Source organism: Oncorhynchus clarkii, chromosome 12, assembly GCF_045791955.1.
Source record: "Oncorhynchus clarkii lewisi isolate Uvic-CL-2024 chromosome 12, UVic_Ocla_1.0, whole genome shotgun sequence".
NCBI classification, from domain to species: Eukaryota; Metazoa; Chordata; class Actinopteri; order Salmoniformes; family Salmonidae; genus Oncorhynchus; species Oncorhynchus clarkii.
The window spans coordinates 37,754,895-37,782,729 of record NC_092158.1 but is presented as its reverse complement, the minus strand read 5'-3'; the positions used below and the strand labels follow the sequence as shown (position 1 = coordinate 37,782,729).

The 27,835-nt window shown below is 44.3% G+C and overlaps 1 protein-coding gene across 4 annotated transcripts; it reads right to left on the bottom strand.

The window, feature by feature from the left end:
- Positions 1–19,722: 19,722 nt before the first annotated feature.
- Positions 19,723–26,387, bottom strand: LOC139423141 (zinc finger protein 346-like). 4 transcript variants are annotated; one of them, XR_011635801.1, is made up of 8 exons: positions 26,291–26,387; positions 25,324–25,427; positions 25,119–25,214; positions 24,845–24,992; positions 24,395–24,628; positions 23,472–23,571; positions 22,548–23,244; positions 19,723–21,109 (listed from the first exon to the last, which is right to left on the bottom strand). XR_011635801.1 is itself a non-coding variant. In XM_071174831.1 (7 exons), the coding sequence occupies exons 1-7, from the start codon at positions 26,373–26,375 to the stop codon at positions 23,112–23,114; spliced, it is 903 nt and encodes a 300-aa protein (XP_071030932.1). In that variant the 5' UTR covers positions 26,376–26,378; the 3' UTR covers positions 19,723–23,111. The 4 variants fall into 4 exon arrangements, 2 of the variants coding, with proteins under 2 accessions (XP_071030932.1, XP_071030933.1); XR_011635800.1 differs by having other exon boundaries at positions 24,395–24,631; positions 26,291–26,382; XM_071174831.1 differs by having other exon boundaries at positions 19,723–23,244; positions 24,395–24,631; positions 26,291–26,378.
- Between the last annotated feature and the right edge of the window lie 1,448 nt (positions 26,388–27,835).

Below are 27,835 nucleotides of genomic sequence, written 5' to 3'. Positions count from 1 at the left end.
ATAACAACTCTATATACAGGGGTTACCGGTACCGAGCCAGTGTGGGGGTGAGGGTTATTTGAGGTCATTTGTACATGTAGGTAGGGGTGAATTGACTATACATAGATAATAAACAGTGAGTAGCATCAGTGTACAAAACAAATTGGGGGAGGGGGGGGGGGGGGGGGGGGTCAATGTAAATAGTCCGGTGTCCATTTGATTAATTGTTCAGCAGTCTTATGGCTTTTGCGTAGAAGGTGTTAAGGAGCCTTTTGGTCCTAGACTTGGTGCTCCAGTACCGCTTGCCATACGGTAGCAGAGAAAACAGTCTATGACTTGGGTGACTGGAGTCTCTGACAATTTTATGGGCTTTCCTCTGACACCGCCTATTATATAGGTCCTGGATGGCAGGAAGCTTGGCCCCAGTGATGTACTGGGCTGTACGCAATTCACCATGCTCAAAGGGATATTGAATGTGTACTTTTTCTTTTTACCCATCTACCAATAGGTGCCCTTCTTTGCGAGGCATTGGAAAACCTCCCTGGTCTTTGTGGTTGAATCTGTGTTTGAAATTCCCTGCTCGACTGAGGGACCTTACAGATAGTTGTAGTGTGGGGTACAAAGATGAGATAGTCATTCAAAAATCATGTTAAACACTATTATTGCACACAGAGTGAGTCCATGCAACTCATTATGTAACTTGTTAATAAAAATGTTACCTATGAACTTATTTAGGCATGCCATAACACAGGGGTTGAATAATTATTGACTCAAGACAATTCAGCTTTTCATTTTTAATTCTAAGCAAATTCTACTTTGACATTATGTGTAGGCCAGTGACACAAAATCTCAATTGAATCATACATACAAGACCCATACATACATGAACCCATACAAGACCCATATATACAGGACCCATACATACAGGACCCATAAAAGACCCATACATACTGTACAGGACCCATACAAGACCCATAGATACAGGACCCATACATACAGCACCCATACATACAAGACCCATAGATACAGCACCCATACATACATGACCCATACAATACCCATAGATACAGGATCCATAGATACAGGACCCATAAAAGACCTATAGATACAAGACCCATACATACAATACCCATATATACAGGACCCATTCATACAGGATGCATAAAATACCCATAGATACAAGACCCATACAAGACCATAGATACATTGCCCATACATACAAGACCCATAGATATAGGATCCACACAAGACCCATACATACAAGACCCATAGATACCCATACATACAAGACCCATAGATACAGGATTCACACAAGACCCATAAGTATAGCCTGATTCACTCCGTACTGGCCTGGTTACCTTAATTGTTGGAACTGCTGAAACTGTGCAAGAATAACTATGTGAAAATAAAATAAGAGCCGGCACAGTATGATTCGGGTCAGCCCTATAGTGTGAATCAAGCAAGAACCATATAGGACCAATACAGGAACATACAGGACCCATATTGGAAAATACAGGACCCATACAGGACCAGCACAACCTGAGTGTGGTCGTTTGTCCTTCATCGCAGGGATGGAAGATAAGGTGTGTCAGGCAAGTGGTGACCCATTATCACCCATGACACTTGAACACCAATAGCCACAAAGGCTACTTGTCCCCAAAAGCCATTTCAGGAGGTCATGTCAGTGGAACTGGAGAACCTTGACCTCACTTTGCGATGGTAGGAAATTGTTAAATAGGAGTTAAAAAGCTGTATTATTCTCTATAATGCACAATATGACAAATGCTTTTGCATTTAAGCACATCTTCAAAGTAAAGTGAATGACCTTCGCTTCTCAAAAAGGAGAGGCAAAGGTACGCACTTTAAAGGTGCACTTCCTAGGTGGCCAAATCAGACCATATGGGCCGATGAGAGGCCTGTAGTTACAATGCCCCCACACTGTGACTGGAGGCGTAGCGGTGAGCTGGAAGTACCCCACTGACTCAGATGAGCCCACCAGGAGCCCTCACAATGGAGCAGAGGACAGAGGCTCCCTGAGGGAACTGGTGCATATGACGAGGTCACTTCCCTGTAGCATCTCACAATCAACACTGACTGACTTGGAAAAAACTGATGACAAAAGACTGACAAAGATTTACCATGCCCACATTTGGTGTTTTAATTTGTTTCTTAGTCTACATATCATAACTACTACAGAAGTAAATGTATTGTAGAACTGTAACCTTATTAGTGTCTAAGGCCTTCTACAAACGGACATTCTTCCATAGCGCTGATGAATTCTATGGTCGTAGATAATGATGTGTTGTGGTCAAGTCAAGGCCAGGTTCGAAAAATGAAACATTACATTTAGGACAGAAATAAAATAGTCCAAAAACTCTCTGTGAAAAAACAAGCCTGATATTCTGATATGATAAATGTGTTAATTAAATCTGGCTCCAGAGTCTGTATTATTCAAATCTATCCGGTATTTCCAAATCCGCAAGAGAGTAAATTACAAACCAAGTATGTTCTTGGACCAGCTCAATCTGTTTCCTCTCAACTCTTGGCATCTGTAGCATCTAAACAGGACCTCGGTGCTGCCTTGGTTCCAGACACACTTCTGGAGTAAGAGTTTAGATAGTCAGAATATGCTGTAACAAGATAGATTGCGTTTTGATTACCAGTCCTAATGTTTTCTTTGTACTTGTTTTCGTCTTAAAATGTGGTTGAGAGTGCGTGCCTATGAGTGGCACCCCACTGTGTTGGGCAACGTCTTAGTAAACTCATTCCAGCCAAAGACGGAAGCATTCCAGGCCCCTTCCACCCATTATTATTACACAACTGTGATTAGTTACTATTACACAACTGTGATTAGTTACTATTACACAACTGTGATTAGTTACTATTGCACAACTGTGATTAGTTACTATTACACAACTGTGATTAGTTACTATTACACAAAAGATCAAATGTTCCTGTAATTTACTAATTCTTTCTCTCTATCTCCCCTTGTGATTCGTTTCGGAGTTGTGTGAGGTACTGATAATGCAGAAAATCCCTTCCTGAGGAAATGTCTCGGATGCAGACAGGCTGCGTGCAGCAACGTTTATGCTAAACTGGTCTTGTTAAACGCTGCAGAATGTTCTGCGGTGGACTGGGGAAATGCACCAGGAAGTCAAAAGCTCCCGGCAGGAAGAATAGGGATAGTGGAGGAAGAGGCAGGACGCAAACATGGCATGTTTTTTTATTTCCCCCCAACAACCCCACGCATTCTAGCCTGCACTGACCCAGCAGAGGGGGGAAACATCTTGTTTTCAGAGGGGGTTTCGTTTCTGCCCAATTTTACAGCTGGATGGAGAACATCAATGGGGCCAGTGAGGCTAGGGGCAGACAATAGACAGGGAGCCAAGCCGGCACGCCAACCCAGGATTTCCTGGCTTACAGCACAAAAAAAGTTATACCCTGTCGCACAATAAAGAATGAAACTCTTGTTTTATCAGAAATCGGGGTTGGGTAATCTATGAAACCCATTGCAAAGCAACAACAGACACTGGTGATGTCGTTTTGATGTGTGTGTTGGTGGAGATGGATGAGCTATCAGGTGTACTCATAAGCTGTGTTGGAAAGTTACTGGAACTGTCCGCTGCAGCGGCAGCAGCACTGCCACCAAACACAACAGGACTTAAAAAAGCAAATAGAGATGTGGTGGTGGGCACTTCAAAAGCGTCCGCTCCGAGATAAAATGCAGCCCAACGGCAACCCTGGAAAAGCCCATCCACAGAGTTCTTTTCATCGGTACTTAACTTGTATGGAAGCTGTCAGGACCAGTTAATGGGCTGATGCTGACTTCCAGCCAGTCTGCCATCGCAACCCTCCCCTTCCCCCCTAGCCGCCCCCAGAACTTTCTGAAGTCTGTTTTTTTGGGGGGGGAGCTTTTTTCCAGGGGCGTCTGCTGCCAGGCGTTCCCCCAGATTAACCTCAAGTTTCAAAGACATCCCCAGCTGTACCCCTTTGTGTGGTGGAATACCCTTGTATTCATGTGTGGACTCATTCATCCAGTCAGTCACTGTGCTGTGCTCTGCTTTGCTCCATTCGCTGGCCAAAGCCTCCTTTAATAGACCCATCCTGGTGCCCCCTCATTCTGCAGACACAAGGGGAGGATCATGGGCCGTTTGGGAGATGCCTTGAATCCCAAAAAACATTATGAGGCTTCTTTATATAAACCATCAAAAGCTTGAAAGCAAAATGCCGGAGGCTAGTTGCAGATGACACCTGGTAGATGGTGGTAGAGTGTTTCTTTGAACTTTGAATCTGCACTCCTTGCCAATAATTAGTGTGTTATGTTTTTTCACATAAGTTTTGCAGAGCTTCGGATAAACTTCATTTCAGCCTTTCGGCTCTAAACACTTGACTACCGTCACTAGAGGAACTCTAAAAGGACAATTTTCTCTCTCACCCCATTATCTGACGTTAGACTTTCTTCTGAAAGTCCCTCTGAAAGATCCTGTGATCCTCCTGAGTAACGGTCGATTGAGGATGCCCTCATCCTTCCTGCCCATCACGTCCCCTTCCTGCCCCTCTTCTACCCATTCATCCCCTGCTTCCTATTTTCCTTCTCCCCCTTGCCGTGGACATAAGCCTCTTATGGGGTAGCCTTGCCGGAATTGAGGGACTGGGGACGGAGGGTGGCTGTGTTTGTGCTCCAGCCCGGCCGATTGGTGGCTGAGCAGACTGCAGGGAGGGCCAGGGAGGGTTGTTGGGCTGTGTGGCCAACAGTGCTGCCTTTGTGCAGGGGAAACAGGATAAGCCACAAGCAGCAAAGAGGAAAATATCCCTTCCTTCTTAAACCCAAGGACAGTGGATAAAAAGTCTAACATGGTCTATTATTCCACCTTATTTTAAACACAAAAGCTTATTTTTGGTGGGGGGATTAACTAATGTGTGGTAGGTAGTGAGTTCTCTACATTCTAAAACAGATTTAAGATTATTATTGGGAAAATGTGTCAAATAAAGATCTGTGTTTTACAGTCTTGATTGTGTTTGAGTTAACTCTACAGGATTTGGTTATTTTATTTCATTGTGTACCACCTCCCCTCTCATTGCACAGACCTCTTGCAATGTAGCCTACGTAGTGCAGCCAAAATGAGGTGGGATACAATGTAAGTTACAATATAAAGCCCTTTAAGCACTTGCAAAAGTGCCACATGAATCCAATTCATTATGTTTACCCAAGACATTTTCCCCTTGTAACCTTTCTAAACCATTTCTTCCTCTGAGAATAGACCTCCTATTCTAACTCAACACCCTCAGCAATCTGTCCGAAAGGCAGGGAGGAAACAGAAAGCGGAAACATTTGGATGAGCCAGTTTTCTCTCTCCAGTCTTAAGCCAGATAGTGTGGCCATGCCATGTGTATCATGTGACAGGGGGTCCTAACAAGTGGCTGGCCGAGCTGCCTGTTCACATGTTGTACCACTTATTCGCATGGTGTTCTGTCACATTCAAGTACTGCTGTGCACCACAAAATGTAGGATGCTTAAATCAAGGTAGAAATCCTTCACTGACCCTCAGAGAGAGACCCACGGAGAAACCTGCTCTTCCATGTAGAGGAAGAAGCCCTTCAGACCCAGGCATGGATATAGGGACTATCCCATAGATCAGACGTCCACTGACTGACCTGCTCTGGTTCAGGGCATAAGGCAGTGACCCGTGCCTCCTAAACGCCCTCGGGACTGCCAAACAGAGGTGTTGGATTCGGAAAGCGTCTCATTTCACTGCTGCTCTGTACAAGCCTCTATACTAAGCCCGATCAACAGGCCCTGAAAGAGGTCATTGTGTTGGGCCTGAGCCCCACTCTCTCCTCTCTCCTCACGGCTATGCTGGTTACATTAGATTCCGTTTAGCCCTCCGCGGCTGCGATCTGCTTTGCTTTCAACCGATCAAAGTCAGGGGGGAGAGGCCCTGTAATGCAATAATGTGTGTCTACAGGGGGAGCAGTGCTCTGGGAAAGTGCAACAGGTTAGAATATCAATGAGATGTGCTTGTGACCATAACCGCTCACCTGTTGTCTGGTCAGGGTCCTGGGCTCAGGACAGAACTGTATCTCTGGTTCCCTGGACACGTAAAACACTCACAGTTAAACAACGACAGCCATCTGGAAGCGGGCCACGCATACTTTGGGTGGAAAACCTTTTGAAAATCATATTGTAGCTTGAATACAGATCTGTGTTTTACAGTCTTGATTGTGTTTGAGTTAACTCTACAGGATTGGATTGTTTTATTTCATTGTGTACCACCTCCCCTCTCATTGCAGAGACCTCTTGCAATGTAGCCTACGTAGTGCAGCCAAAATGAGGTGAGCACTTGCAAAAGTGCCAAATGAATCCAATTCATTATGTTTACCCAAGACATTTTCCCCTTGTAACCTTTCTAAACCATTTCTTCCTCTGAGAATAGACCTATTCTAACTCAACACCCTCAGCAATCTGTCCGAAAGGCAGGGAGGAAACAGAAAGCGGAAACATTTGGATGAGCCAGTTTTCTCTCTCCAGTCTTAAGCCAGATAGTGTGGCCATGCCATGTACATCATGTGACAGGGGGTCCTAACAGGTGGCTGTCCAAGCTGCCTGTTCACAGGTTGTACCACTTATTCACAGCCTGCCCAAGGTAGATTAAGTGTGCCCATCTGTCAGAAGAATTAGGGGTAATCCGCAGGAATTTGCAGATTGTGAAGGGATGGCAAGGGTGGAAGAGGGGAGGGAGGAACGGGAAGGGGGGTTGTCAGAGGGATAGGAGAGCTGGGGAGGAACTTTCACTGGGGTGTGTAACCTGAGCTCCCTAGACAGTTACACTGGTCTGAGAGCCCAGGAAATGGAGTCCATTGGTCCATTCCCTCAGCAACGCTCTGAGCTAGGAGGAGTGACATGCAGAATATGTGCAGCCAGCCCCCATTATGTGACGAGTGTCAAGGGAAAGTTTGACAGGGATTAGTGTGAAATCAAATGGAGCGTCTAATCACAAGCGACTTGCTCAACCCTCTGCTCACTTCTTCACCTGTGGATCAATCAATCCCTTGGCTTATAACACAACAGTGGGCCTAACTAGCCTCATAGCATACTATAAGGTTGACCAAACACTCTGGGGCAAATCAAATCCAAATATACTGCATACATGTGTACATGGGAAATATTCACAACAGAAAATAAATGTAACGCATCCAAATTTCACACAGCCTAGACCACACAATACTGACAAAAGACACAGGTGTTGGACTGGCAGGCTGACCAGTATTGCCCCTAGCTGAGTGACTGACTGACTGGACACGAGATAGGAGACAGGGGTGGCAGAGGAAAGAGGTGATGACAACTTGTCCCACCCTCCCTCTGTGATCCCTCTGGTTGGCTGAAAGCTCAGAGGACCGGTAACAAGGGAATGTGCCAACGCAGCAGTGGAATGCCAAGCTGTACAGGTGTTAACATTAGTCTCAGTCAGGATGTAAACACGATCCCAACAACTCTATCACTCCACAACAGCCTCTCCACCATCCCTACATCCGCCGGCCCATGCTACCTTGTCCAAACAACAGTGGTGTTGAAAATCATTCACAAGTGTGCTCTTGTTATTTTCTCCTCCCTTCTCATCAGTCATTCAGCTTTCTCAGGCCACAGACATTTCACGGTAAGGTAAGGTAAGCATTTCCCGGTAAAGTCTACACCGGTTGTATTCGGTGCATGTGACAAATAAAATGTTATTTGATTACCATTCAGCATTCCCAGTCCCATTCTCAGTGTTCAATCACAGGAAAGAGAGAGAAGGTAAACGGTCATTCAAGCTACAGTGAGCAGAGGATTCATAAATTAAGTTGTACTAAATTGAAATTTAATTTGATTAACCATAGCCCAAACAATACCTTCAGCTTCTAGGGCAAAACCTGCAGTGTTCTTATCAGTGCACCCAAAGGAATATTACCCCAGATTGCATATTAGTGACACACACTAAAGCCCATAGTAATGTTCAATTTTTTGTTTAGACAACACTGTCGAAAGAAAAACAACAGAGTGTTTTCAAAGAATATGCTGATGAGGAAATCCAAAATGTTTCTCATATTTTGTTTTCATTGGAAGACAAGACATAAAACAGACCGAAATTGCAAAATCCCCCAAGCTCTGGTTGCAAGACCCAAATCTGACTCACGTGGGGTGAAAAACATACGGGCAACAAAACAACTCACTTTCCCTTATCCTCCTAAGCATGGTTTCATTACCTAGTCTAAACTCTCCCTCAGTCATGTCCTTCTGTGAGCTCCAAGTTCAGCCCTCAATGCCAAACAAGGGGAGCTCATCCGTGAAATACAACCAAATTGTGTTGCACCCCCCAAGCCCAGAGCTAATTTCCATAGAGATTGCCTCCCTGACACCTGTATCTCCCACTCCAACAGCCAACTCCTGGGAGAAGAAAGACCCTTGGTTTTGTTCCTTGCTCAAACACTGCAAATAAAATAAAATAAAATAATGTAGAAGCTGTTAAGGAGCCTTTTGTTGCCAGACTTGGCGCTCTGGTACCGTTTGCCATGCGGTAGTAGAGAAAACAGTCTATGATTTGGGTGGCTGGATTCTTTGACCATTTTTAGGGCCTTCCTCTGACTCCACCTGGTATAGAGGTCCTGGATGGCAGGAAGCTTGGCCCCAGTAATGTACTGGACTGTACACACTGCCCTCTGTAGCGCCTTGCGGTTGGATGCCGAGCAGTTGCCACACCAAGCGGTGACGCAACCATTCAGGATGCTCTCGATGGTGCAGCTGTAGATCTTTTCGAGGATCTGAGGACCCATGCCAAATCATTTCAGCCTCCTGAGGGGGAATCTGTGTTGTCGTGCCCTCTTCACAACACAATGCACAGGGCCTCCAGATGTCTCCATTTTCAGAAAACGACCCCCCACAGACAAAACAGTGTGAATGAGGTCCTCACCAACACCCTCCCTCAGCCAGCCTCAACAAACACATACATGCACGCATGAGAGCATGCACACACACACGCAAACTTTCTCACTCAGGTCATGTGCATTCAAGGGAGGTTTAAGGTTAAATAAGATTTAAAAGCTCCCCCAACCCATATCCTGGACATGGACACTGCACGCACACCCACTTCTGACAGCAGTACTGGAGTGGTTCTGAGTGTTTTGACCTCCTCTTTCCTGTTTTTATTTACTGTCCTGTATGCTATATACTGAATTCCAATAGACCAGGGTGTGCCAGTTTTTGATGGAAATGTATCCAGTTCATTTTAAGTCCCTAAGCAGAGCCTAACTGAAAATAATTTACCCATTATTGGCTAATGAGTGTCATTTGAACCACAAGTCTATAAGGGTAAAATCGGATTTAATGTTATAATAGTTGAGCAACATGTGGTTTTAGTTCTACAATGAAATGACAAGAGCCTTCTTGATAGTATTCATGTTAAAATAGTAAAGGGAGCAAATTGAAAGTAAATCTGTCTCAATTCCCTTCATTGGGTATCAAATATACAGACATTCACAAACAAACTCTTGTTTAGGCTAAGTAGGCCAAGGAATTTTGTCACACCCTGATCTGCTTCACCTGTTTTTTTGCGTGTCTCCACCCCCCTCCAGGTGTCGTTCATCTTCCCCATTATCCCCTGTGTATTTATACTTGTGTTCTCTGTTTGTCTGTTGCCAGTTCGTCTTGTCTTGTCAGGTCTTACCAGCGTTCTTTCCCGCCTTCCTGTTTCACTAGTTCTGTTTCCTAGTTTTTCCTGGTTCTGACCATTCTGTCTACCCTGACCCTGTACCTGCCTGACTGACCTGATTACGAACCTCTGCCTGCCCTGTGTTTATAATAAATCATCTGAGAACTGTACTATCCTCCTCCCGTGTCTGCATCTGGGTCATATCCTGAGTCGTGATAGTACGAACTGGCCATGACTGACCCAGCAGACTCGGACCAGTTACGCAACGTCGTCTCCTCCCAGGGAGCCACCATTGGAAGACACAAGGAGTTACTTCAAGGTCTTATGGTAGGATTCAAAACCTTGGCTAAACGCCAGGACCATGCCTTCAACACATTGCTGTAGCAATTCTGCAGATGCCCGGCAGGTTTCAGGACCTCCAGCGTAGCACCCCGGAGAAGGTAAGTGGGGTTCTTGGGAAGCTGGCGTGGATTGGGGAGAAATGCTGCTGGTAGCGGGGTAATTGACAGTCTGGGAGGGTTACTGTAGTGGAGGGCTGCCTCCCAGACTGTCAATTACCCCGCTACCAGCAGCATTTCTCCCCAATCCACCCCAGCTTCCCAAGAACCTGGGCCAAAATTCACCCAACTTATTCTGGGAAGTTTGTGGAAAGCTACCCAAAACGTTTGACCCAAATAAGCAATTTAAAGGCAATGCTACCAAATACTAATTGAGTGTATGTAAACTTCTGAACCACTGGGAATGTGATGAAATAAATGAAAGCTGAAATAAATCATTCTCTCTACTATTATTCTGACATTTCACATTCTTAAAATAAAGTGGTGATCCTCACTGACCTAAGACAGGGAATTTTTACTAGGATTAAATGTCAGGAATTGTGAAGAACTGAGTTTAAATATATTTGGCTGAGGTGTATGTAAACTTCTGACTTCAACTGTATCTCTGAAATCATAGCAGAGTCAAAAGCTAATGAGAGAAAATACTAATGGTGGTTATGTTTAGGGTAGTAGCTACCTATTCTGTAACTCGTCACACCCCACCACCATCAGCCCCAGGCCATGACATCCCAGACCGCCTGGCTCCCAGTCCACAGTCCAAGAGACCCAGCCCAGGTAATGGCCTGGTTTCACAAAGTCACCTGCCTGGAAGTTGTCTGAGGTTTTAGTAGCCTAATTGCACAATTTCATCAGAGCTTCTGTATATCTGATCTGTAATTATATGGTCTCCATGCAATGAGGGTAATACAGGACAGGCTGAGAGTATGTAGGCATATGCGTCCTCTCCTTCCCCACACCCCAATCCCGACCCCCAAACAGGTGTACCGGGCCGAGTAAGGCAATCCTCTCCTTACTCAATAAACCTGGACATTTTGGGTCTCTTTTTCATTTACAAACCTTATTATCTCACTAATCTTATTATGGAGAACATTTTAAGGATCTCAAGTTGCTTCTATTAGGATTTTGAGGTTCATCCTGTTCTTTTGAGTGTTATTGCTGCATGAGTGAGTGCAAGCCATGTTAAGCAGAAACTCTCCCAATGGCCGAAAGGACTAGATTTCAAATCAGAGTCCAGATATCCTTTCTTGCACAACAAAAGCTTGTTGATCAGAAACCAGCAAATCTCTAAATGTTCTCTCTTGAATGATTAAAATGTGATAAGACTAACTTTATTCATCCTAGTGTTATGTTCACTATATAGCCTACCCTGTGAGTTTGTGTGTTCCTTTTGACTCACCGTATATCCTGAAGGGACACTGTACTTTCTCTAAACAGAGTTGTTATGCTAGCTCACGAGCATGAGGACGTAAGAGTTGTAGTTAATAAACCTGCACAGTTTTAAAGAACAAAGTTTGTATTTTCTACACAACATTGGCGACTATAATGGCTGATCCTGCACCTGTCATCCCCACCATCTTTCTGATTCCTCCAGACCATTTTTCTGCCTCACCCTCAGAATGATCCAGATTCTATAATCGTCTTTTTTGCAATCAAGGATCAGATCAGATTTATTTGGCTGTTTTTTTTTTTAAAATCAAAAAATAAACAGATAGGATCCTTTTGATCCAGATACCACACTATCAAGATCACAGAATCCAGATTTTCAGAGTTTTGGGAACAGGCCTCAGGAAAATAGAGAAGAGTAAACTACATTAATAAAAGTACTTAGATTAAAAAATGATAGAGCCTGCACATCACTTTCGAAATCCATCCTGAATCCACCCTTCCAGTGGGATTACGATAATGCTGATTTTCAGCATCAAAACTATTCTTATCACCTTTGAAAAAAAACACTAAAACAACATTTGACTGATTAAAGGTAAAATTGGATTACCAGATCCGAATCCCTATCCGGAGGATCAGAATATTTTTGTTTTGTTTTGAAAAACCCAATTCTAACATTTAATCCTATCCAATTGCCAAAATCCAATCCGATAACTTTAGAAAAACTGGGCCCTGGGAGCAATGGAAAGGCTCGTTTGAAATGTACTGGATACTGTTGTTGGCTCCAGGAAATGTGCTATCCTCCTACACTGCCTCGGAGAGGAGGGACGCCGCATTTTCAAGAAATCTCAAAATGTTCAACAGAGACAGATAGCTGCTGTTCAAACAACGACGCCAGTGAGCTGGTGAGTCAGCTAAAAAGTTTGTAGCTGATTTGAAAGCTCTAGCATAGTCACGTAATTTTGGAGCAATACAAGACAAACTAATAAGAGAACAGCTGATTGAAAAAACATCTAACCGCCGGGTACAAGAAAGACTTACTTGAAGATGCAAATTTAACCCTGGCTAATTCAATCATTTGCTTTACAAATTGAGTCAGCCACTGAATGTGCAGCTAAAATAGCCAAAACACAAGCTTACCCCACAAACAGCGAAGCTATGACATGTGTGACACCGACTCAACAAATGCAATACAGCTAGCACGGCTCCACCAAGGGTGCCAGCAGAGGATCTACCCATCTCGCTACAAGGGCTCCAGATTGCCCTGCTAAGGGCCAGACATTCAGACACTGTAAAAAGTTGAACCATTTTGTGAAGAGGTGCCGCTCCACACCCGCTGACACATCAGCCCAACCAGGTGGCTATGACAGCCGCAACACACAGGCAGTGATCCATACAGTAGGGCCCCACTCAGTGAACTTTACTATGTATCCTCTCTACTTGGAAGAGAGCTGCGTCTCCACTCTCCTTGGCACCGGTGACAAGGTGTCTTTTCTAAATGCAGCAACATGCAACCAGTTCTTCCAGAACTTACCGCTGTAACCTCTTTCCACCACGCTCTGTGGCTACGGCCAAAGCAAGACAGGCGTCGTTGGCCTCCTCCGCCTCCCAATACATTATGGTTCCAAGCCCTTGCACCTGGACCTTTTTGTCAGTTATGGATTCTCTCTACAGGACAAATGTAGGGCCAAGATACTTCATGTGTCCTCCCCTTTGCACCAACAGTATCCAGCGATGTTCAGTGTATTGGGATGCCTGACTGCATTCACACACAAACCGCTCTTGGACCCCAAAGTTCCTCCTGCAATTCAACTGCTGCATTGGATCCTCCTTGCCCTTCGCAAAGACGTCGAGGAGGATCTCAAACGCCTTGTGACCGAGGATCCAATCGAACCGTTCAGCAGAAATCAGGGGTATCAGAACCTGCATTGACATGCGAGCAGCCAATAAAGCAGTGGTTCCTGTCACAGCACGTAGCTCATCTTGCAGCCGGACACCCTGAAAAATGTACTGTCATGTTGGGGCATTGTCTGCATTGCACTGTGCCGTGATCCCTTTGACCCTCAGGGTTCGTGTGAGGGTGAAGGCGCATGAAGGTCACCTCGGCATTGTCAAATTGAAACGATGAGTGTCGTGACATGGTGTGGTGACCTTGAAGAGCTTGTCAAGTCCTGCACGCCATGCCTCATCAGTGGGAAGACTGGCCAACCTGCCCCTCCCTGTCTACAGCCCCTGGACTGGCCATTTGGGCCTTGATAGTACCACAGCTCGACACCTGTGGGGAGCTACACAACGTCACAAATCATCAAAGGTTCTTCGTTGTTCTTTATGATCTTCACTCTAAATGGCCCGAAGTTACTCCAATGAGCATAGTCATAGTGGAGGCCATAGTCAACTTTTTGGACCAGCTCTTTGCCCGTGACCTTTGCCCGTGACTACAAACAACGGACCCCAGTTCCTGTCGAACCACTTCACCTCTTACCTCGTAGCTAAAGATGTCACACACATCCATCTCGCTGTCTATCACCAGCAGGTGAATCAGTCTCTCAAAATGTTGCTCTCTGGTGACTGCACTATCAAAGACCCTTCTCTTCTACCGCGCAGCTTGTCACTCCACTACAGGAGTCTCGCCCACCTTACTTATGTTGGAACGTGAGCTTGTGCTGCCCTAGGCCAGACTCCATACACCAAGGGCACTTCCACCTCTCCCACCAGTGGGACCTTTGCACAGAAACACCAACGTGATATGAAGCAGAGATTCGACAAGAAGCACAAAGCTCAGACGCCAATCATCAAGGTGTGTGACTGGGTCAGAGCCCATCGACCCAATAACTCAGCACGTTCTGGTCCTCTCCAAATCAGTTCAGTCATTAACTGGACCGTGATATTTTAGCTGGATCTCGTTGGCACGCCAGTTGTCAACACAGGATTCCTGCTCCCGTGAACACACCGAATGTGGCCACTGCTCCAGTGGTCAGGCAGGACATTCCTGTTGCCATTCCATTTGCTTAGCCTCATCAAATCAAATCAAATTTTATTGGTCACATACACATGCTTAGCAGATGTTAATGTGAGTGTAGCGAAATGCTTGTGCTTCTAGTTCTGACAGTTCACTAATATCTAACAAGTAATCTAACAGTTCCAAAAACGACCTAATACACACAAATCTAAAGGGGTGAATGAGAATATTTACATATACATTTGTGGATGAGTGACGGCCGAGTGCCATAGTCAAGGTGCAATAGATGGTATAAAATATAGTATATATATATATGATATGAGTAATGTAAGATATGTAAACATTATCAAAGTGCCATTGTTTAAAGTGACTAGTGATCAATTTATTAAAGTGGCCAGTGACTGGGTCTCAATGTAGGCAGCAGCCTCTCCGAGTTAATAATTGCTGTTTGCAGTCTGATGGCCTTGAGATAGAAGCTGTTTTTCAGTCTTTCGGCCCAAGCTTTGATGCACCTGTACTGACCTCACCTTCTGGATGGTAGCAGTGTGAACAGGCAGTGGCTCGGGTGGTTGTTGTCCTTGATGATCTTTTTGGCCTTCCTGTGACATCGGGTGCTGTTGGTGTCATGGAGGACAGGTAATTTGCCCCCCGGTGATGTGTTGTGCAGAACGCACCACCCTCTGGAAAGCCTTGCGGTTCAGGGCGGTGCAGTTGCCGTACCAGGCTGTGATACAGCCCGACAGAATGCTCTCGATTGTGCATCTGTAAAAGTTTGTCAGGGTTTTGGGTGACAAGCCAAATTTCTTCAGCCTCCTGAGGTTGAAGAGGCGCTGTTGTGCCTTCTTCACCACACTGTCTGTGTGGGTGGACCGTTTCAGTTGTCTGTGATGTGTACGCCGAGGAACTTAAAACTTTCCACCTTCTCCACTGCTGTCCCTTCCATGTGGATAGGGGGGTGCTCCCTCTGCTGTTTCCTGAAGTCCACGATCATCTCCTTTGGTTTGTTGATTTTGAGTAAGAGGTTGCTTTCCTGACACCACAATCCAAGTGCCCTCCCCTCCTCCCTGTAGGCTGTCTCGTCGTTGTTGGTAATCAAGCACAGTACTGTTGTGTCGTCTGCAAACTTGATGATTGAGTTGGAGGCGTGCATGGCCACGCAGTCGTGGGTGAACATGGAGTACAGGAGGGGGCTGAGCAAGCACCCTTGTGGGTCCCCATTGTTGAGGGTCAGCGAAGTGGAGATGTTGTTTCCTACCTTCACCACCTGGGGGTGGCCCATCAGAAAGTCTATTACGTCGTCTGTGGACCTGTTGGGGCAGTATGCAAACTGAAGTGGGTCTAGGGTGGTCGGTAAGGTGGAGCTGATATGATCCTTGATTAGTCTTTTAAAGCACTTCATGATGACAGAAGTGAGTGCTACAGGGCTGTAGTCATTTAGTTCAGTTATCTTTGCCTTCTTGGGTACAGGAACAATGATGGCCATCTTGAAGCTTTGGGGACAGCAGACTGAGATAGGGAGCGATAGAATATATCCTTAAACACACCAGCCAGCTGGTCTGCGCATGCTCTGAGGATGAGGCTAGGGATGCCATCTGTGCCAGCAGCCTTGTGAGGGTTAACCTGTCCCAGTCCGCATGATCAAAACCATCTTGACCCAGCGTTGAATGGTTCTAGTCACTGGTACATCCTGTTTTAGTTTCTGCCTATAAGACAGTAGGAGCAAGATAGTTGGATTTGCCGAAGGGAGGGCTTTACATGCATCGAGGAAGTTAGAGTAGCAGTGATCAAGTGTATTACCCCCGCTCGTAGTGCAATCAATATGCTGATAGAATTTAGGTAGTGTCACGTTCGTTGAAATGAGCGGACCAAGGCACAGCATGCATAGAGTTCCACATGTTTATTAAAATGAAACTCACCAACAAAAACAATAAACAGCAAACGAGACATAATGACTGGAGTGCTCACAGGCACTACACAAAAACAAGATCCCACAAACTAAAGGTGGAAAAAGGCTACCTAAGTATGATCCCCAATCAGAGACAACGATAGACAGCTGCCTCTGATTGGGAACCATACCCGGCCAACAAAGAAATAGAAAAATTAGAATGCCCACCCAAATCACACTCTGACTTAACCAAATAGAGGAATAAAAAGGCTCTCTAAGGTCAGGGCGTGACAGGTAGCCTTGTTCTCAAATTTGCTTTGTTAAAATTATAGCCTTAGGATATATGGTTTCCAGTTTACATAGAGTAAAGTTCCTTGAGGGCCGTCTTGGTGTCTGCTTGAGGGGAAATGTACACAGCTGTGACGATAACTGACGAGAATTCTCTTGGGAGGTAATGTGGACGGAATTTGATTGTAATGAATTCTTGGTCGGGTGAGCAGAAGGACTTGAGTTCCTGTATGTTGTTATGATTACACCATAAGTCATTAATCATGAAGCATACACCCCCGCCCTTCTTTTTCCCAGAGAGGTGTTTATCTTTGTCGGCACGATGCATGGAGAAGCCCGGTGGCTGAACTGACTCCGACAACATATCCCGAGAGTCACGTTTCCGTGAAACAGAGAATGTTACCGTCTCTGATGTCTCTCTGGAAGGCAACCCTTGCACGAATTTCCTCTACCTTGTTGTCAAGAGACTGGACATTGGCGAGTAGTATACTTGGGAGTAGTGGGTGATGTGCACGTCTACGGAGCCTGACCAGGAAGCAGCTCCGTCTGTCCCTTCTGCGGCGCGTTGTTTTGGGTCGGCTTCTGGGATTAGATCCATTGTCCTGGGTGGTCATCCAAACAGAGGATCCGCTTCGGGAAAGTTGTATTCCTGTTCATTTTCAGGACACTATCTTTCATGCATAGACTTTGGGAGGATGGGGGTAAATGTTATGTCCGCTGTGTAGCCTACCCCATGAGTTTGTTGTGTGCTCCTTTTGACTCACTGTATTGTTATCCTGAAGGGCCACCGTACTTTGGCTAAACCTTGTTATGCAAGCTCACGAATGTGAAGATGTTAGAGTTGTGGCTAATAAACCCAAACAGTTTATAAAGAACAAAGTATTTTTCTTTCAACACAACACCTAGATCAGCAGTCCTACTCTTATGAATATTGGCCCAGAACGATATAAGGATAGCGGCACAGTTGCTCAGACTACAATATATAGTATGTGACACTGAAAAATACATTTTGGCAACCTCCAAACTTCACAATTCAGTATCTCTAAAGTATATGACAAGGTACCATGGTTTATTTGGATTATTGTTCATTTCAACGGTATATTTTGGGATGCTATTGTGTTAGTGCTGGCTTGAATCTCTCGTTCCAAACAAAGAGCAGCCCATTCATCCTAACCAAGATGAATCCTCCTGTCTGGTTGTGTTATGGCCGGTTCCCCTCCTGACAACATCAGGCAGCCTGCACAGTTACACACAATGACAGCACGAGGGTAAACACACTAGGCAGCCTGTGAATGTTTATGGAAAAAGTTTCACGATACAGCATTGCTATCCTATCTTCTGCTCCACAACAGGGTGCTGTGTGCTTGGCCTGCTCCAGACGTGAGCTGGCCTACGTGTGGCTGCAGTGTTTATAAACCTTGGCGCCTCCAACGGATGCCTAGTAGGGCCTGGCTCTATGAATGGAGGACCCAGACACCTCCCCATTCGAGTAAATAGATGCTATCAATGAAAAGACTGAACCCTCTACCTCCTACGCTCACACACACACACACACTTTATGAATGGAACTTGTACCTTTGCCAAATCAAGCTCATTGACCTCTATGGTGCAGTGGTGCAGGAGCAATGTCCTGAATAGACACAGGGAGAGAAACGTGTCAAAAGCAGCCTTTGTGTGTCAGCTAATAACTTTCCTCCCCGTTTGATCAATGTGTACTTCACTCAAATAAAATGACCCATTTTAGAATAAGCTCTACACACACACCTCAACAGTCAATCATAAGAAAACACAGATGTTCTCAAATTAAATGTGAACTAAAAAACGAAAACATCATCCAAATACAGACGTTTGTGGTTCAATCTTAGTTGAGAACCACATAAAATGAACAAACAGATGTGTATAATTATAGTGATTACAAATAAAATAGTGATAACAATACAGAACATGTTGAAAAGCTTAACTGTTCTTGAGAAATAATTTGAGTCTGTGTTCGATGGATGTTTGCTTGTCTGTATGGTGCACAACCCTGGCAAGAGGCTTCCGAGGCCGAGCAAGCCTCGGCCCACCATTGTACCTGTATCCAAGTAAGCGAAGGTAACAGAACTAAATGACTATCGCCCTGTAGCACTCACTTCATGAAGTACAACAGCGATGAGACAGCCTACAGGGAGGTGAGCCCTGGCGAAGTGGTGACAGGAAAATAACCTCACCATCAACGTCAACTAAAAACGAAGGAGTTGATCGTGGACTATAGGGGAGAGCACGCCCCCATCCACATCGACGGGGCTGAAGTGGAGTGGGTCTAAAGCTTCAAGTCCCTCTGCGTACATATCACTGACAACCTGAAAGGGTCCCTTCACACAGACAGCGTGGTGAAAGCGCAACAGCACCTTGTCAACCTCAGGAGGCTGAAGAAATGTGTCTTGGCCCTCGAGACCCTTACAAACTTATACAGATGCCCCATTTTGAGCATCCTTTCGGGCTGCATCATTGTCTGGTATGGCAATTGCACTGTCTACAACCACACGGCTCTCCAGAGGGTCAGCCCAACGCATCACCGGGGGCACACTGCCTGCTCCCCAGGACATCTACAGCACCCAATGTCACAGGAAGGCCAAGATCATCAACGGACCTCAGCCACCCGATCCACAGTCTGTTCACCCCACTACCATCTAGAAGGTGGAGACCGTACAGGTGCATCAAAGCTGGGACCGAGAGACAGCTTCTATCTCCAGGCCATCAGACTGTTAGTCACCACTAGGCGACCTCTGCCCAGAACCCTGCCCTGAACATTAATCACTGTTCTAGCCGGCTACCACCCTGTACTCTACCCTGGACCTTAGACTGTTGGCCTATGTACAGTCATTAAACTGGTCACTTTAATGTTTACATACTGTTTCACTCACTTTGTGTGTATATACTGTATTCTAGTCATGACTAGAAGGGGGGATGTATTTACTATTCCTAGGTATTACTGTGCTTTTTGAGCTAGAAACAAGCATTTCGCTGCACCTGGGAAAACCTCTGAAAATGTGTGTATGCTACCAATAAACGTTGATTTTGAGCCAGAGTATCTATTGCTCAGGCTAGAAAAGAGTAAGTGCGCCATCCAGTGACAATGTACAGTAATGGGCTTGAAGAGCGGACAAAATGTTTGGGTGTGAGGAATACATTTAGTAAAATGAATAAAAATACAGGAAATCTGACTTTAGTTAAAACATTGTTTTACTACATACACATTTCCCTAGCACTTCTTTAGGCATACATAGTTTGTATTGAAAATAAATCTGATAATTTACAACACAATAAGAATGAGGTCTGAAATAAAAGGCCATATTTTTGCTTGTTTTACAATGTATTTAGAAGCCCTCTTCTAATGAATTACATCCAAAATGAATGTAACGTTTCTTCAGCCAAAAGGCAGGGCGACACATTCAGTAATAGATATTCAACTTGTCATGTCTGATGAAAAAAAACAATCTTAGGAAATGACAAACTTTCACATAGACAAACAACTCGTCACAAAATGAAATAATGGGAATGGGATCTTAAGACCAATCAAAATCTATTTATGCTTTTAAAGATCAACATAGTATTTCACTTGAAACAATAAAAAGTACAAATCTAGGATCCTTTACTGTCGGTCAGTAACGCACCCGGGACTGCTACGACGATTCTGCACATCCAATCCCTAACTAATACAACCGATATCCAAGTAGATATTTTTTGTCCATTCAATAAATGCAGCAAAAACATAAAAAGTTTTAGCACTTACTACACCAAACATTGAGCTTTTAAAATAGCTTATTTTAGTCTCACCATCACCACTGAAACACTCTCAGATTATCTTTACATTCACAGTCAAATCCCATTCCAAAAACCACTCCCTCAGACAGAATGTTGACCAATATTCAGACAATCTTTCATGACCCTACCAGCACAGATGGACAACTATGGAGTAAAACATGATGATTTCTACAACTACGACATACCACAGCAGATGTCTAGTAAAGGCATATTTCACATTGTTAGTTGCTTCATATCATTTTTCATGTGACTAAAAACAGATATAAACTGGAATAAAAACAAAATGACATTGCTTTTTAAGCCCTGGTACTGACAGCGCATTCCTAATACAGAGTAAGGTTAGAGTATGACATTGCTTATCTGCTGCAACGTATGGTTAGTTTGTGACAGCCCCGTTTTAAATTGATACGAACGCATGTACATATAATAAAACGATTATAGGACGTACTTATCATCTGGCAGTCTTTTATTTACAATAGACATCAAACTAGAAGGTTCTCACAAACACTGAAGTTGGAGGGTGCAGAAAATTACATGTATATAATATTTTCTTTAGAAAGTCCAAGTTACTCTCCATGTTGCTATCCGCAAGCTGAAAAACCTAGAACGAGTAAAAGTTCAAGAAAAATAACTTTCCTTACAGGATATGTTATTGAGAGTTTTTCCTCTCAGCCAGTTACAGAAAAACATTATGTAAAGAGATGGATCAAAAGATTTACAGTAGGGCAAAAAAGTATTTAGTCAGCCACCAATTGTGCAAGTTCTCCCACTTAAAAAGATGAGAGGCCTGTAATTTTTATCATAGGTACACTTCAACTAGGAGAGACAAAATTAAGAAAAAAAATCCTGAAAATCACATTGTAGGATTTTTAATGAATTTATTTGCAAATTATGGTGGAAAATAAGTATTTGGTCACCTACAAACAAGCAAGATTTCTGGCTCTCACAGACCTGTAACAACTTCTTTAAGAGGCTCCTCTGTCCTCTACTCGTTACCTGTATTAATGGCACCTGTTTGAACTTGTTATCAGTATAAAAGACACCTGTCCACAACCTCAAACAGTCACACTCCAAACTCCACTATGGCCAAGATCAAAGAGCTGTCAAAGGACACCAGAAACAAAATTGTAGACCTGCACCAGGCTGGGAAGACTGAATCTGCAATAGGTAAGCAGCTTGGTTTGAAGAAATCAACTGTGGGAGCAATTATTAGGAAATGGAAGACATACAAGACCACTGATAATCTCTCTCGATCTGGGGCTCCACGTAAGATCTCACCCCACACGGGGGGACCTAGTGAATGACATGCAGAGATCTGGGACCAAAGTAACAAAGTCTACCATCAGTAACACACTATGCCGCCAGGGACTCAAATTCTGCAGTGCCAGACGTGTCCCCCTGCTTAAGCCAGTACATGTCCAGGCCCGTCTGAAGTTTGCTAGAGACCATTTGGATTATCCAGAAGAAGATTGGGAGAATGTCATATGGTCAGATGAAACCAAAATAGAAATGTTTGGTAAAAACTCAACTCGTCGTGTTTGGAGGACAAAGAATGCCGAGTTGCATCCAAAGAACACCATACCTACTGTGAAGCATGGGGGTGGAAACATCATGCTTTGGGGCTGTTTTTCTGCAAAGGGACCAGGACGACTGATCCGTGTAAAGGAAAGAATGAATGGGGCCATGTATCGTGAGATTTTGAGTGAAAACCTCCTTCCATCAGCAAGGGCATTGAAGATGAAACGTGGCTGGGTCTTTCAGCATGACAATGATCCCAAACACACCGTCCGAGCAACGAAGGAGTGGCTTCATAAGAAGCATTTCAAGGTCCTGGAGTGGCCTAGCCAGTCTCCAGATCTCAACCCCATAGAAAATCTTTGGAGGAAGTTGAAAGTCCGTGTTGCCCAGCAACAGCCCCAAAACATCACTGCTCTAGAGGAGATCTGCATGGAGGAATGGGCCAAAATACCAGCAACAGTGTGTGAAAACCTTGTGAAGACTTACAGAAAACGTTTGACCTCTGTCATTGCCAACAAAGGGTATATAACAAAGTATTGAGAAACTTTTGTTTTTGACCAAATACTTATTTTCCACCATAATCTGCAAATAAATTCATTAAAAATCCTACAATGTGATTTTCTGGATTTTTTTTCTCATTTTGTCTGTCATAGTTGAAGTGTACCTATGATAAATTACAGGCCTCTCATCTTTTTAAGTGGGAGAACTTGCACAATTGGTGGCTGACTAAATACTTTTTTGCCCCACTGTAGGTGTTGGACAAAACTCTAGAAGGGAGGGGGGGGGGGGTTCTATAAAAATAGAACCAGAACACTACTGCAAGTCCATCACACCAACGTCATATCATTGTACTGTATTATGTCAGAATTTGAAATTTGACATTTTGAACAGGAATAATAGACAACATGTCCAAGTGTCTTTATACCTCTCTGGTCTGACCGACTGAGAACACAACCAACACATGTACTGGGAGACTGACCGTCTCTGAGTACAGATAGAATGAAGTAGAACTGGAGTAGATAGATAGGATTCACCTATGAGGCAGATACGACACCACAGAGAGAAGAAGGGAGGACACACTCTCTTTCCAGGGATTTTACATGACCATGTGACATGAACAGGGAAAACTCTGGGGCCTAGTTGTAGCCTATAACAAAGAATTTTTCCTGGTCAGGTGGTGTGGTCAGGAAATCCTCCTGGCCCTAACTGAGGGACACCAGTAGCTGGTGAACTGTGGTAGTTGGAGAGAGGTGGGGGTACTGGGAGTCTCTTCACTCGTAGTCCTGGTTGAAAGCGCCCCAGTCCTCCTGGACAGGTTCGGCTTCAGGCGTATAATGGTACTCAGACTGCTGGTTTTCAGAGGGGCTGACAAATGTTGGGTTGCTCCCTTTCTTCCCTCTGACACTGGAAATATATAAAACGTGTTACAACAAAGCCATGTTATAGACTAAAATATGAAGGGAAAAAAACAGGTATTTTCTGAATACGATAACTTCTGTTTGGACTCCAAACAGAAGTTATCTGGGCGTGCGGTGTGGTATACTCCAGTTGGTGTGGGTGCATGCAGTGGTTGTTGTTTCTACTGGCTCACGGGGCATGGGAGAGTGGGAATGAGCAAGAGGGACACATACTGGTTCTTATGTTTGGAGCCGCTGATGTGAGCTTGATACTGTTCCACAGAGTTGAGTTCAATGTTGCACACAGTGCATGGATAGCCCTTTACTGTAGAAGCTGGAGACACATATAGGAGGGACTAGTTAGCAAGGAATGCCATTTTAGACATGACACTAACATGCAATGACCCAATACGGCAATGGTATACAAGGTCCTGTACTGTCTTGCTGCTACTGTATATGACCCTCCAGAGACAATTATTTACACTTGATAGAAACTCAAAAAAAAATGTACATAATCATATGCCCATATTCACAAAGTTCTAAATCAAGTGCTTTTCTTTCCACATGGGTGTCAGTGGCTGTTGGGTGTCAGTGGCTGTCTGGTCTTAGTTTTGAGGGGCCTCCTTCCAAATCTTGTCTATTAGAGGTCTGGAGAACTTCAGTATTAGATTTATTTTGCTTTTCAATGAGAGTGCTGGCTGTTAATGCTCACATTTGATTGGCTCTTATAAATTAGGTTTCCTTTAGGGTAGCATTTCCCAAACTCGGTCCTCAGGACCCCAACGGGTGCATGTTTTGGTTTTTGCCCAAACATTACACAGCGGATTCAAATGATCAAAGCATGTTGATTATTTGGATCAACTGTGTGGTGCTAGGGCAAAAACCAAACGTGTACAGAGTTTGGGAAACCCTGCCCAAGGGAGTGTGTTTCCTTGTTTTATGCGTGCCTATTATCTTACTGTGTCGGACAAAGTTTTAGTAGCTTGTTGCAAGTGAGAAATATTTTCTCAAATACCACCTCTATTTGGAGCTCTATACCCATGTGAAATATATACAAATATTTCCATCTAGACTCCAACCCTTTTGATCGTCTTCCTGATGAGAACTTCCCCAGGCTTTTGAACAGAACGTGAGAAGTTTTAGAGGCCAGGTCCTACCTGGTGCTGTGGACGGCCCATAGGTCTCCATCAGCTTCTGCTGGGTCAGCTGTTTTTTATGCTTTTTGCCTTCGTAGTGCTGCTTGGCCATGAGGGGGTTGTTGAATGAGGCGTGGCAGATGGAACAGAAGTGGTCCTGGTCGTCCTCGGCCGGGCCTGATGATGCCACGCTGCTCGCCTCTTCTAACTGAGTCTTCTTCTTCTTCACTACTGGGGCCAAAGCCTGAGGTAGTGCTACTGGAGAGGTAGAAGGCAGATATAGAAGGCAGGATATGACACATTAATCAGACAGGAAGGAGTTTACGTAATATTTTTGCACATTTGGAAAATACAGGCATGTGAGATGAAGGAATAACACAGTAGGAGAAAAAGAATGTGTGCAGATGGGGTGGAAAATTTAAAACAGGCTTATTCCATATGTCCATACAATCCATGTGGGCAACCTCTTACCTGGGGGCTGGTGGCCAAAAGTCTTCAGTCTCAGGTTCTTGGTGTGCACCTTGCCCTGGTAGTGGGACTCAGCCACCACCGGAGAGGAAAATGTCATATTACATATAAGACAGGCTTTGGAGCGGTCCGTCTCTTCATTACTGTTGGCCTGAATATGGGGGGGGGCAGCAACCGTGAAGAAGACAAAAGGTTAAGGGAGCTCTATCCATGAACACTGTCTCTACTGGGAAGAGAAGTGCTGGATAAAACATTTTCTAGCTGAGAAGTAACTTACGCTGTCTCCCGAAGGCAACTTGAACCTTTTGATGGTGGGCTCCTCTTCTTTGTGGATGCTCATGTAGCGCCTGACTTTGTTGGCATGCTTTTTGCTCTGAAAAGAGTGCGAAAACAGAACGAAATAATGAAAACATCAGCTGCTGCTCTGTATACGGGTTGAGAAAACAACCATACAAGAGTCAAAATCAAGTGGGATCACTGACCTGATAATGTGCAAGTTTCTGTGAGTCAGAATTCAGGACAGCACTGCAGACTTTGCACAGGGCATCAGAAAACAGGTCACCATTCTCCTTTATCATCCTGTTTACTGAAAAATAATGGATGTTAGTGTTAATTAAACAGAAAACACAGAATCACCAAATACTTATATAGTTCTATCCATCTGTGGTATATCATTATCTATGATGCTCTATGGCCTGTGATGAGCTCACAGCTAAGGTATAGTATTGCTTTATGCATAGTTGTAGCTAGCTAGTACACTTAGCTTTTAACACTTATGGCCGAGATTCTTTTAACTTGTAAATTCGGATAGCTTGCATCAACCTGATGTTGGTGCGAGCAAGCAGACTAGGAAGTGGAAGGTATCAACAGCCAATCCAATAGGATCTGGAAACTAATAGTGAGCTTCGATTGGTCAATAACGCGATGTCGCGGAGTATTTGCATTAAGTTCAGCTTTCCCCAACTTTGGTCCGCCCTGTTCACGTCCCTTGCCCATGCTCACATCGCCCAAAGGCCCTCCCGCCCACTTCACTGAAAATGAATGGACTTCAGATGTTTCATCTCTCCCAACGTGCTATGTGGATCTCGTGTCTGCTAGCTGCACGAGAACAACTCGGCTACTAGCTAGCTACTGATTTAGCAAATGTACTTAAAAAGACACAGAAGACGAAAGGTACACACATATAAAAGGCAGTCTTCAGAAGGCCAAGGTGGCTTTGAAAATAGCAAGCCATCTACTAACAAACATTACTCCTTCACTAATGCCTTGCATCGACCTTGGAGCTTGAATCTCAAATGGCTAAATAGCTACCGTTAGCAAGCATAGTGGTATTGTATTACTTGAAAGCTAGCGTTGATTGTTTATGCTCTGCTCACAGCAATAATAAATAAACCATACTAGACCAAAGTGGATGTCAATGATATTGAGCATAGGATAACGCGAGTTTACCCTCCACCGCCCCTGAAGGTAAATATGGAAAATCTCCATTAGGTTCCTCGAGCGCCATGTTTTCTTTCGGCAGCAGCGAGTACATGCGTAATTGTTCTTCTTCTTTGGTGAAGTTTAACGGCAGTTGGCATCCAGTGTTGCATTACCGCCCCCAACCGAACTATAGTATAAATCCATTTCGCTTTCTGATACAAAAGGGGAAACGTAAAAAATACAAACAGTGGCGATTTTTGCATTTTAAATATTGGTGGGGCAAAGAAACAAAAATATTTGGGATGCATGCCAGCGGCCCCACAACACTAAACAATACATTAATTGCACTATAACAGTGACAAACGGTGCCCACAATCTGTTAGGGCCTACATAAAGCTGTCCCAATACCAGTCCCAACACCTTACCACTGCTACATCTGTCCCAGTACCAGTCCCAACACCTTACCACTGCTACATCTTTCTATCAGCGGAGTCTTGTCTGGCAGCGAAACAGTTAATTCCGCCTCATTTACTGCCTTAAAAAAAAACATAGCTGATATTTATTTTACCTTTATTTAAGTAGGCAAGTCAGTTAAGAACAAATTCTTATTTTCAATGATGGCCTAGGAACAGTGGGTTAACTGCCTGTTCAGGGGCACGACAGATTTGTACCTTGTCAGCTCGGGGGTTTGAACTTGCAACCTTCTGGTTACTAGTCCAACGCTCTAACCACTAGGCTACCCTGCCGCCCCAATATGGCTGACTTGCTTAAACAAATGTAGTTTCTACTGACAATTGATATGTACAAACTATGGCATAAGGGGACGACAAGCGGATAAAAGGCAATCCGTAATTTCGATTAAGACATTAATGAGCGAGCTAGGACAAACGTAGTCAATATAACAATTTGTTCAGCACTTTTGAAATGTACAGCGACAGAATTCAGAACATGGGCTGTTCTTACAGTGCTCTCCCTGTACACCAAGTCAGAACCGTATGATAAATAAAGGGGGCAAATAAGCAGACAATGAAAGCTCTTACAATATTCAATGATTAAATTTCTCTAAAACAGGTTATAGGCTACATGTGCACCACCAAATCAGAACAGTAGGCAAAATTAAGAAGGGAAAATAGACCAACTTATTAGGGTGGAGCACATGGGCTACGAACAGCTTACTACACAACATACACCTAGTACACTTTATTAGCTACAGTATGCATATTCCCCTGACATATTACATAATTTATGCAGCAGCATACAATACATTTTTGGACTCACCTTCTTGTGCTGTGCTCACTTGAACAGGAAGGTGGCGTGACGGTCCTTCGTAGGCAAATTTTGTCATCAAAGTCTGGCATTCTCTGGATTTATGGTGCTTTCAAGACAACTGGGAACTCTGAAAAAAACAAGGTCGAATCATGATGACGTCAGTGATCTTCAGGTTGTAGCTCTAGAAAGAGGTCGGAGTTCCTGACCTACAATTTTGAGTTGGATCACCGTTCAAAATGTATTTTCCCAGTCGGAGCTCGTTTTTTTCCCCGAGTTCCCAGTTCAAATCAAATCCAATTTTAT